This window comes from Nicotiana tabacum, chromosome 3, assembly GCF_000715075.1.
Source record: "Nicotiana tabacum cultivar K326 chromosome 3, ASM71507v2, whole genome shotgun sequence".
NCBI classification, from domain to species: domain Eukaryota; kingdom Viridiplantae; phylum Streptophyta; class Magnoliopsida; order Solanales; family Solanaceae; genus Nicotiana; species Nicotiana tabacum.
In genome coordinates, this window is record NC_134082.1 from 69,015,901 (window position 1) to 69,026,962 (window position 11,062).

Sequence of the window (11,062 nt, forward strand, 5' to 3'; positions counted from 1 at the left end):
TATCGTTCTTCTTCTGGCTACTTGCGCATAACCGACTTCCTACTGCTATGTATCTCTCACGTTTAGGTATCCTACCTTCCCCTATATGTACCCAGTGTCATATGGCCCCTGAAATAACGACACATATTTTTCTTGAATGCCCAAAAGCAATTCAGCTGTGGGCATACCTCAAATTAACTATTCCATCCCAGGGTCCTACTACACCTCAAGCTGATAATACAGATTGGCTCTATAAGATTATTCATACACCCTTACCATACACTCCTCATAAAATCCCTCCCACCATCCTCCTACCCTTTGCACTTTGACATCTGTGGCATATACGGAATAAAAATACTTTGGAACATAAAAATATTCCTATAAATATTCCCTTACTAATCAATACGACAGTTGAATACTATTTTCTAACACACAACAATCTCACAAAACATCACGCCACACCACTTTACATTAAATGGCATCCTCCTGCATCAAATCACTATAAATTAAACATAGATGGGTCTGCCTCATCTACCCACAAAAACTATGGAATCGGTGGGGTTTTTCGCAACCACCAAGGCCATTAGATCATGGGCTTTGCATGTAAATCATACCCAGCTACCAGTATCAGACAAAACTCCTTGCATTACTCATGGGATTGAAAATTGTTGTGCAACAACAACTCACACCCATCGTCGTTGAGACAGATGCACACGAAATCATCGGTATGTTCAAAACGACTACTATGCATTATACTAACATTATAAATAATTGCAGGTTGTTACTTCTACTACCCAGGCATCCTATCCAACATGTTTACAAGGAGCAAAATTGTGTTGCAAATAGTTTAGCTAAACATGGAGCCACGCATGTATCTGAGAATAATTGTCTACTTTTTGCAAACCAACCTCCTTTTGTCGAGCCATTCTACCAGGAAGATCATGCGGGAACAATGCACCGGAGGCTCGTTAAAACAACAACAGTAGTTCCCATAAGTACTTAACACAACCGCTCTCTGGTATATCTAGTTTTTGTAATAATAATGTATTGTCTAGGACCGATCTTCTGTCTAGTAATGATCCCCATGTAGGGGTACTTGTAGTAAATCCTAGTATTACTAGTTTAGTTAGTTCGATGCCTATGATGCATCATGCTCCATGTACTCATGTTACCGTTTAACTTCTATTAATATTAAGTACTTCTTTACGACCAAAAAAAAATTTATTTTTCCTTTTAAAATGGTAATTCCGGGCGGTCCATTAAGTGTTAAACCGGCTGGATCGGTCCAAAAAATAAAAATAAAAATAAAAATAGAAAAGGAAAGGAAAAAAGAAAAGGGGGAAAGAAGAACCCTTGGAGAAAGCCCTTAAACCCAGCCCTCACAGTTGAGAAACGAACTCTTACCACACTTGCCTACTTCTTCTATTTCTCTTTAAACTCTCCCGCGATCTGTATTTTCTCGCATTGCAAATAACTGAAGATGTCTGTAAAGGTACTGAATCCAAATGCAGAGGTGCTCAACAAATCTGCGGCGCTTCACATGAACATCAACGCCGCCAAGGGTTTACAGGATGTTCTCAAAACCAATCTTGGCCCTAAAGGCACCATCAAGATGTCAGTTGCACACACACTTTTTTTTTTGGCGTTGATTTCATCTTCATATTTATTAGAGGCTTTAATTTTTTGTTTGACGACAGGCTTGTTGGCGGTGCGGGTGACATTAAGCTCACTAAGGATGGTAACACATTGTTGAAAGAGATGGTCAGTTCTTCCTTTCTTCAAGCATTATGTCATTTCTGTTCCCTTCAATTTTATGACTTTACAAAGAAATGACTAGGTTAGGGGGGGGGGGGGTAAATTCGTAAAAAGTAAGACTATGTGCAAATGAAGAAAATAGTGCATACATTAGGGGCGCAACACAGAAACAACTGTTAGAATTCCACACCGGTTAAATGTATGAGCTATAGTATATGGTCTTGAGAAATACTCACATGCGAGCTAGTTTCTGAGCTTGAGCTAGGCCCAAGGTGCATTTTGCCAACATAGTATCACCAAAAGTGGATCCACATTGTTGAAGTTTATGGGTTGCTACCACAACCTCGACCTCAAGTTAATATACAATAATAACTGTTTTCACAGTTGAACATTTATACACATATAGTGGATTTCTTAATGCACATATAGGGTCTTAGCAAAAGATACCGGGTTCTCCTGAACCCATAGGTTATACCAGAGATCCGTCCACCTCTAAGTATCACCACCGGACTTATTCATGATGTTTGGCTACTTGTTTGGGCTCCCATGTTAACTCCAAGCTCCACATGGCTTGTCTTGGGTATGAGGGGGCTGTTAGAATTCCACATTGCTTTAAGTGTATGATTGTTGTCTCCTTGTATGGTCGTAGGAAATACTCCCATTTTAGCTAATCCTCGTGGTCGACTTAGGCCCAAGTTTTTTTTTTGGCCTTTAAAATGTATTCTTTTTTTGTTTTTGGGTATTTTGCTTCTTGCTTTTGCCTTCCGTTACGTTATCAAACAGGTTGAGTTCATGCTGTTTGTGGTGTCAGATATTCAGTGTTAATGTTGTCACTTGGCAGTGTCCTGAAAATTTGTTTACGGATTTGCATGTTGATGCAGAGATACGTCTGGAGTTTAGAGAATTCCTATTTGTGTTAAAAGAAAAATTATTGAGTAGTGGGTACTGAAGTGCAATGGGCTCAAAAGGAGAGGAATAAATATAGACTTCATATAGCCAACCCCAACTAGTTTGGTATTAAGGCGTCGATGTTTCTATTTTGTGTTCACAGAAGTCAAAATCAATATTTAAATCTTTTCATGGAAGTGGAAACTAGGTCTTGTGACAAGATCTATGAACTTCTTAAGAACCAAAGCTTGTCTTAGCCATGTGAGCATATCACTGGTGACTCCATTAATGTGGCTAAATTTATAATATTTATTTTGAAGATAAGATTTTGTCCTTGTGGAGGATAAGTGGAAGATAATTGTTGTTGCTCCTAGGTAGTTGGTTTTAATTTCCTTTTTTATTAACTTAAAACTGCAGCAAATTCAGAACCCAACTGCAATAATGATTGCTAGGACTGCTGTAGCTCAAGATGATACTAGTGGGGATGGTACTACATCTACTGTGCTTTTCATTGGGGAGCTCATGAAACAATCTGAACGATGCATAGATGAAGGTTTGCCATATATTATTTACTTTTCCAAGCAACTTTATTGCTATTCTTTTGATGCATTCTACACATTTAAGAGAAAAATAAAACACGGAACTTTGCTACTCTTGTTCATGAAAATAGCCCTCGAGCTTATGATGGTTTATGCACTCCTCCTTTGAAAAAGAATGAATATAATTGAAAGAGACCAACTCTCAGAAGAAGGTGCGACTGTGATGATGATAACATTTTTTCTCAGCTCATTACGAGACCTTATTTTTAAGGTCTAGAAATATACTCCGTTTCCAACACATATATGTCTGAGCTTCACCCTCATCATAAGAAAAGAAGAAATAAAAAGAAATATTTTCAGAAAGAGAAAAACATTCAATGAAAGATTCATTCTTTTTACTTACTATTTCAGTGACAGTATTACTTGTAGGATCCTTATGAGATCTTATGCATAAGTATCTGCTATCTGTTTTGGGTTAATTTAGGTTACCAATGCTTGTCCTTTTCTTGCAGGGATGCATCCTCGTGTGGTAGTTGATGGTTTTGAAATAGCAAAAAGAGCAACTCTACAATTTCTCGAAAAATTTAAGACTCCTGTAGTGATGGGTAATGAGCCAGATAAAGAGATATTGAAGATGGTTGCAAGAACGACATTGAGAACAAAGGTTTCTTCCGCGATTTTAATTTGATATAGATTTTGCTTCTGCTGTTGATATGCTCTCCCTTTCCTACTGGTGCTAATGCCAATTTATTATTTTGGCGCAGTTGTATGAAGCACTGGCTGATCAGCTAACTGACATTGTTGCTAATGCTGTGAGCATCCATTCTTATTAGTCATCAAAATATTTGATCCTTCTATTTGGTCAGGTTTTATATCCTCTTTGAGACATGGTGTCCTGGGGAAGAGGGTCCGGCTGATGCTGATATCTATCATGTCTGAAAGTTAGATGGATCGGTGGTCTCTGAACGGACAGAATTCTTTTATTGATCTATTTGGCATAAGTCCTGTAGTAGGGGAGAGATAAGCCTAAGATTTAATGATCTGATGATTTTCCTTTTGCAATGATGCATGATGAACTATATTGGTTGTTTTTGGTTCATTACATACTTTGCAACTTTGTGTGATAGGTGCTCTGCATTCGCAAGCCTGAAGAAGCTATTGATCTTTTTATGGTTGAGATAATGCACATGCGTCACAAATTTGATGTGGACACTCGTTTGGTATGTGGAATGCTACTCTTGGCTTTTCTACAATTTGATTGACATTTCTGTGAATAGTGAAAATAGTTGTCAGATATTGACAATGATAACAACACTGAGCAGAATAATGAACATCCTATTCTGATTAGTCTTAAACTCTTGGACTGGAATCAGAGTTACAAATTTCAAAATGATTGGCGATTCCGGAGCAGATACTACTTTTCAAATAAAATTTTAAATGCATGAAAACGAGTTTAATGTACCTCTTTCTAAGTTTAGGTGATGGTAAAATAAAGAATGCTGTGTACCGAAAATAATTTTACTCTGAGATTACACTTCTTTAGTTTTTTAAAGTTGGATTTTATCTAGGATGTTGCGGAAGGAAAGTATGACGGGCCTTGTTTGAAAAAAAGTAGGTCGGTCTGATTAGGGTAGAGAAAGTGAAAAATTGACCTAACACATCTAGTGATAGGCATAGAAAGTGAAAGATGCATATATTAATAAACCTTGGGTTAATTGACCAGAATATGAAAGGAGCTGACGAATATTCTAACCATGTTGGAGGTCTTGAAAAGAGATGGTGTAATGCTTGTTTTTTGCATGCAGCCATGTACATTTCACTAAGTATGCCAAAATGCCTATATGTGGATGCACTTGCCTCACTTCTGCATGATATTTCGTGCTGCCAGATGAAGAAGAAAATTTTGTTTTTTTTTAATTTTTTTTCTTTCCTCCTTTTGCCCAGGGCGTGGGAGGTGTCAGATAAAAGTCGCGCTAATGTTTAATATGTCACCTCATTGATTTTGCTGCTTTTAGGTTGAGGGTCTTGTACTTGATCATGGTTCAAGACATCCAGACATGAAAAGACGGGCAGAGAACTGTTACATTATGACTTGTAATGTCTCTCTTGAATACGAGAAGAGGTAATAGTGTTTATCCAGATTCACATTGCTTAAGTTTACTTGGTCTTGATGAGTTCATACCATTGATCAATCTTCTCCTTTCTCAGTGAAGTAAACGCAGGCTTTTTCTACTCAAATGCAGAGCAAAGAGAGGCAATGGTTGCTGCAGAGAGGCGTTCTGTTGATGAGAGGGTGCAAAAGATAATTGACCTAAAGAACAAGGTATGCTGTGCAGGTGGCTATTTGGCATTGCTCTATATTAGTGTAACAAAATCTGTATAACGTTCAATGCTGCTGGTTCCCTGCAGGTCTGTGCTGGAAATGACAACAATTTTGTTATCATCAATCAGAAGGGGATTGATCCTCCATCTCTTGACATTCTTGCTCGGGCAGGAGTAAGTTGTCTTTGCTCTCTTTATTCAGTTTGTAGTGAATTTGCTAGCTGATTCATTCAGTCTACCAAGCATGCAGCCTTTTCCATTTTGGTTTCTCTGGTTGCTGTGCTAGCATTTTGTGAACTAATTAGTCTGTTTGATTATGTCTATACAACTTGGGCTTGTTTTGATAAAATACGGAACTGCTTACAACCCCTTTATTCCTCTCTTTTCTTCCTTTGTTAGGCATACAGAAAAAAAGGCAAGGGGACAGGGCCTTAGTGGAAATAAAATGCTCGAATAGATCCGAAAAACTCCAAATCTCTTCATGAAAAGATAAAAGATATTTGAAACTTGTGGAGCTCTATTATGAACTGCTTAGGACAATGGAGCAGTTGGATGGGGCTTGCTTGTCTCTTCTCTTTTTCTTTGTTAGAAATTCAAAACTGATTTATTGCATTAGCTTAGTGCCTTCTCAAATCATTTGTTTTCAACACTCAAAAAAAGGTTCTGTGAGAGCAATATGCAATGAGCTCTCGCTTTTATTGCGTAAGTTCTGTGCCTTTTCAGATCATTTGTTTTCAGGACTCAATCAAAGGATCCATGAGAACATACGCAATAAGCTCTCTCTCCATTTTATCATGTGCAACAGCTTGAGTTGGTTGAAATATTGAGACTATTTTTATTTAGTGATGTTTTACCCAAGGTTTCCTAAAATGCACTGTGCTCAAGCACCTGCATGCAAATGCAAGTTTTTACACCTTTAGCTCTTATTTTTAGTAATTTCCTCTGTTGCTTAAATAATAAAGGGTAGAGTTTGACACCTCTCTTTAATGCATTATCACAACTCACAATGGAAAATTTTCATTCTGTCTGGGCCTTGTACCATTCAGTACTTAGGATCTTCTTTCCCAAAGTGTTTTTCCCCTTTAAACTATAGATTGCAATTTGAACAGTCAAACTGGAGATTGCATGACATAAATGTATGACATGAACATAAAAACTTGTCTTCTTTCGACTTTCCAGAACATTTTATGTAATCATACTTGTTTCATGTTCTAGATAATCGCACTTCGAAGGGCAAAGAGGAGAAATATGGAACGTTTGGTTTTGGCTTGTGGTGGGGAGGCAGTTAACTCTGTTGGTGACCTAACTCCTGATTGCCTTGGCTGGGCTGGGCTGGTCTATGAGCATGTTCTTGGTGAAGAGAAGTATACCTTTGTAGAAAATGTCAAAAATCCTCATTCCTGTACTATTCTTATCAAAGGTACTCTTAGGTGCTTATTGATTGTTAAACCATTTTGCTGATTAATTGTATTGTTGGTTCTCGTGATGCTTATCATCATCGTGAGCTGGAGCAGTAGATCTTAACCTGCAGTGCTGTTTTTTTTACAGGGCCTAATGATCACACAATAGCTCAAATCAAGGATGCAGTTCGTGATGGACTAAGGGCAGTCAAAAATACCATTGAAGATGAAGCAGTTGTACTCGTATGTTACTCATTGCCAAATATAAAAAAATAGTTATTTGATCAGCAAGATGGATATCTGTGTGATTCAGCATGGATGCTCCTTCACATGATGTTTGTACCTGTTTGTCTGTTGTTTTTTGCTGCTTGTTTATCTTTGATGACCAAAATCTGCATGCATCCCAGGGCTTTAGTCTAGTGGTAAGAGTGCAACCATGACGTGTGGATTAGGTGCACGCCACGGGTTTGAACCATACTAGACATAAGTGTGGTATTTAAGTGGAAAAGGTAGAGGGCAGGCCATTTATCCACCGACTTTTAAACCGTGTGTCATTGGCCCTCGTGGATTTCTTGGTTCTCAAAAAAAAAAAACCTGGATGCATGGGAGCATGATCCGGTTTATGCGAGTATATACTGCTAGAGATCATGATAATCCTGTGCATCATTTGTTATCTTCTCAGTTGGGGCCTCAAAGTAAGTGTCAGTGTCTTATGTTGAACATTTACGAACAACGATGTATTGAAAGGGAAGGCTTTATTGACTTCATAACCTCAAGTTCTCTTTTTCCCTGATTAATGGAGGTTACAGCTTCAACAATCAATCAATCAACTCGGACTCCAAAACTAGATGTTATAATTTAATGGATTTAATTTATATGCCTATATCTGGTTATGGAATTTAAGCTTTCTCGTTTTTTCGAGTGTTGAAGCACAATTTGTGATTGTAATATGAAAATGAGGTTATGCAATTCCTCTTTTTTTGATGAAGGAGGTTATGCAATTCCTCTTACTGAGGTGAGTCTTGAATGCTGTCTTTCAGGGTGCCGGGACCTTCGAAGTTGCAGCTCGTCAACACCTGATTAACGAAGTGAAAAAGACTGTTAAAGGGGTGTGTGTATATGGATTTATCACTACCACTACTTCTATCTGTTAAATATCTTCAAGTATTGTATCTGTCTTCTCACTCTCTATGTTTGTCTCGATAATATACGTACAGCGTGCTCAACTTGGAGTGGAAGCTTTTGCTAATGCCCTCCTTGTGATACCAAAGACACTTGCTGAGAACTCTGGCCTTGATACACAAGATGTGATCATAGCTCTAACGGTATCTAGATATTACTTCCAATCCATCTTTCATGCATGCAACAATGGATCCTTTATGTCAGTGTCTTTGAAACATCTCAACTCTTTTCAGGGAGAGCATGACAAAGGAAATGTTGTCGGACTAAATCATCACACTGGAGAACCTATAGATCCACAAATGGAGGGTATATTTGACAACTATTCCGTGAAGCGTCAGATTGTTAATTCTGGGTATGTGAGAACTTTCCATTCCTTTTTTGTTTGCTGTGCTGCATGTACATGTTTTATGCATGCTTAAATAGCATCAACTCTGCTGGGAAGTCCTTTGCAGTGACCATTGATCATTTCCTGGAGTTTGATTTCTCTTGTTCTTCGATATCCCTTAGCCTTTGAAATGCCACAAAAGGGAGAAAGCCTTTTGTTCTTCTGTATGTGTCTACTTACTATACTCTTTTCTTCTTTACAGGCCTGTTATAGCATCTCAGTTGTTACTTGTTGATGAAGTAATTCGTGCTGGACGAAACATGAGGAAACCAAATTAGTTTTTTCTGTCTGAAGATATACTTCAAAAATTTTCCTGTAGTTTCCGTCTTCGTATTGTTTTTTTAGAGTTATCTAGGGGGAAAATTGAAGAAAAAAGAAACAAAGGTGAGGGCGGGGATGAAAAAGGTGTGGAGAGTTAGTAGTGTTCATCGGTCGATTTATACGGTTTCTAAAGATTTCTATTCAGTGTTTTTATTTTTTGGCTTTTAAAAATGTTATACCAGTATCGTACCGAAGTAAATTCAATTCGATATGGTTCGGTATTTTATTTGTGGATTTCAGTTTGTGCGATTCGACGACTTCGGTATTACCTTTTAAAGTTATATTCTATAAACCAAATTTAAAATTGGCGATTAAACTTGTTATACATGAAACTGATTTTTCAGGTTTGATGATTTACTCAAGCAAAAAAGAAAATAAATACTCCATAACAGAACAAACTAAATAAAAACGTTAATGATATTTCATTTTAAAACAAGAGTTTCTTTCTTTGCTTGAGAAGATAAGAAAAAACACAAGACACAATATTATTGAAGCCAAATGTCTTGAACTATAAAGTTTAAAATGAATATGTTTGTAGCCATCCAAAAAATTGATCTAGAAATTTTTACTTATCATGTTTGCTAAGGAAATTGCACAATATCTAACGGTTAGAGCAAATTCTTGGATTATGATCAGAAAAGGCTCGGATCACAGAGAGTGTTTATGCAGCGGTACAGTTGATATTTGAAGTCCCAAACAAGGTGGGTTCAAGCCTAAGGTTAATAAAGCACTTACTTAAGGCTCAAAACTTGATTGTCCAAGTGGATCAAGTCATTTTATCATTCCAAAGTATATTTGAATTATTCAAACGTATGAAATTTTTTACATTTATTTTATAGTGAAAATTAAGATTACGAGATGATAACAATAACAACAAATCAGTATATTACTATAGGTGGGGTCTGAATCCTAAGATGACAAAAATTTGGTGAACACTGGGTTTCTCCAAAGTTACACTTGTCAAAAAACCTACCAAGGAGATGGCTTGAAAATTTTCAAAAATGCTCTCAGGCACATTCCCTAAGGATGCTCTCTTTCCTACTTCCTAGGTCCGTAGAGCTGCTTTTTCTGGTGTACTCTCTCATCGGAATCTTCCATTTCTTTCTTAAAACCTAGTGTTCACCCACTGTGAGCATTGTTTAAAATTCTACTTGTTTTATTAAGTTTAAAACATTGACCAAAACACACCAAATTGTTAATCCTACTATGAGGGAGAACAACATCATCTACTTTGCGGTGGGATTCAAGTCATATGACATTGAGAGATGCTCATCAAATGCTGAAGAATGGTACGAGTGGACAGAATAAGGATGGAATCTAATTAGAAGAACATTCAGCAGGAGGAAGCTGGTGTGATTGTGCGAAAACTTAAAGGAAGCATCAAAGATGAAAGGAAACTATGTGAAAAGATGGAAAACCAAGGATCATTTCTCAGAAATATTCTTCGCCAGGAACTACAAGCACGAGCGTTATATAACCATCATTAGGGTCCAAGGCGGGGAGGTCTGTTATTATAGTTCTAGAGGTGTCATTTAATGTAGGATGGCTAGATATTGCAACAAAAATTGAAAGGTTCATTAATAGCGGGCTACGGAGGAATGCCATCAATGCTCCCAAAATCATTGAGGAATGTCTTCTTTACTCAAACACTGTCAGAAACCATATGTGGGCGAGCAGAGACATGAATAAAGAAGTTGTCCAGCAAGAAGAGGACACTATATACATCTCTGATGATTCAACACACAATGAATTACTTGACAGATGCTTGGTGGGGTTCATCCCAGAAGAAAGCTCTGAAATTGCAACTTTGTCGGAAGTTCGTAGATGGGCATCTAACTCCTGGAAATAAGAACATGGAACCAGTATCTATGAGATGGACCAGAATCGAAGTTAAATGACAAGAGGAATTTTACGTGGAAAATTCCCCGCTCAACGGGATAAAAATCACGACCTACCCTTGTAGGATTTCAACTTTACTACTGAGCAACTTTCAGATTACAACCTATGCAACCTAGGAATTAAACTCTTAATTTCTCAGTAACTTGTAATACACCTATTACAAGCCACTTTGCAATAACTCTATTACAAAGACTTTAAAACTTGACTAACTCTAGCCAAGACTTAAACACGCAGGTTTAAGGTTTACAAACATGTTCCTATAAAGTGCTTCTAAACAAGCTGGATAGGAATTATAATTTGAAGAACTATTACAAAATTACAACTCAACTAAGGACACACAATAACTCAATGTGGGAATTGGTCCGTAGTTGCTTTGTTCTTTGTTCTTGAGG

At 37.4% G+C, this 11,062-nt stretch overlaps 1 protein-coding gene and 1 pseudogene across 1 annotated transcript; both read left to right on the plus strand.

Moving 5' to 3' along the window:
• Positions 1 to 511: 511 nt before the first annotated feature.
• LOC107786712 (T-complex protein 1 subunit zeta 1-like) lies at positions 512 to 9,006 on the plus strand. Its single transcript, XM_016608228.2, has 15 exons — positions 512 to 1,593; positions 1,677 to 1,740; positions 3,040 to 3,175; positions 3,674 to 3,825; positions 3,926 to 3,973; positions 4,289 to 4,381; positions 5,177 to 5,283; positions 5,370 to 5,484; positions 5,571 to 5,657; positions 6,699 to 6,903; positions 7,032 to 7,126; positions 7,924 to 7,992; positions 8,101 to 8,208; positions 8,299 to 8,417; positions 8,653 to 9,006. Exons 1-15 carry the CDS (start codon positions 1,460 to 1,462, stop codon positions 8,726 to 8,728), a joined length of 1,608 nt encoding a protein of 535 aa, XP_016463714.1. The 5' UTR covers positions 512 to 1,459; the 3' UTR covers positions 8,729 to 9,006.
• LOC142179698 (small nucleolar RNA snoR69Y) lies at positions 3,375 to 3,480 on the plus strand (annotated as a pseudogene).
• Positions 9,007 to 11,062: the final 2,056 nt, after the last annotated feature.

Excerpts from the sequence above, each read along its gene's own strand:
- LOC107786712 (XM_016608228.2), top strand. The coding sequence starts at position 1,460 with ATGTCTGTAAAGGTACTGAATCCAAATGCAGAGGTGCTCAACAAATCT. Across the intron at positions 3,176-3,673 it reads TGAACGATGCATAGATGAAG|GGATGCATCCTCGTGTGGTA; the intron begins GTTTGCCATATA and ends CTTTTCTTGCAG. Across the intron at positions 5,284-5,369 it reads TCTCTTGAATACGAGAAGAG|TGAAGTAAACGCAGGCTTTT; the intron begins GTAATAGTGTTT and ends CTCCTTTCTCAG.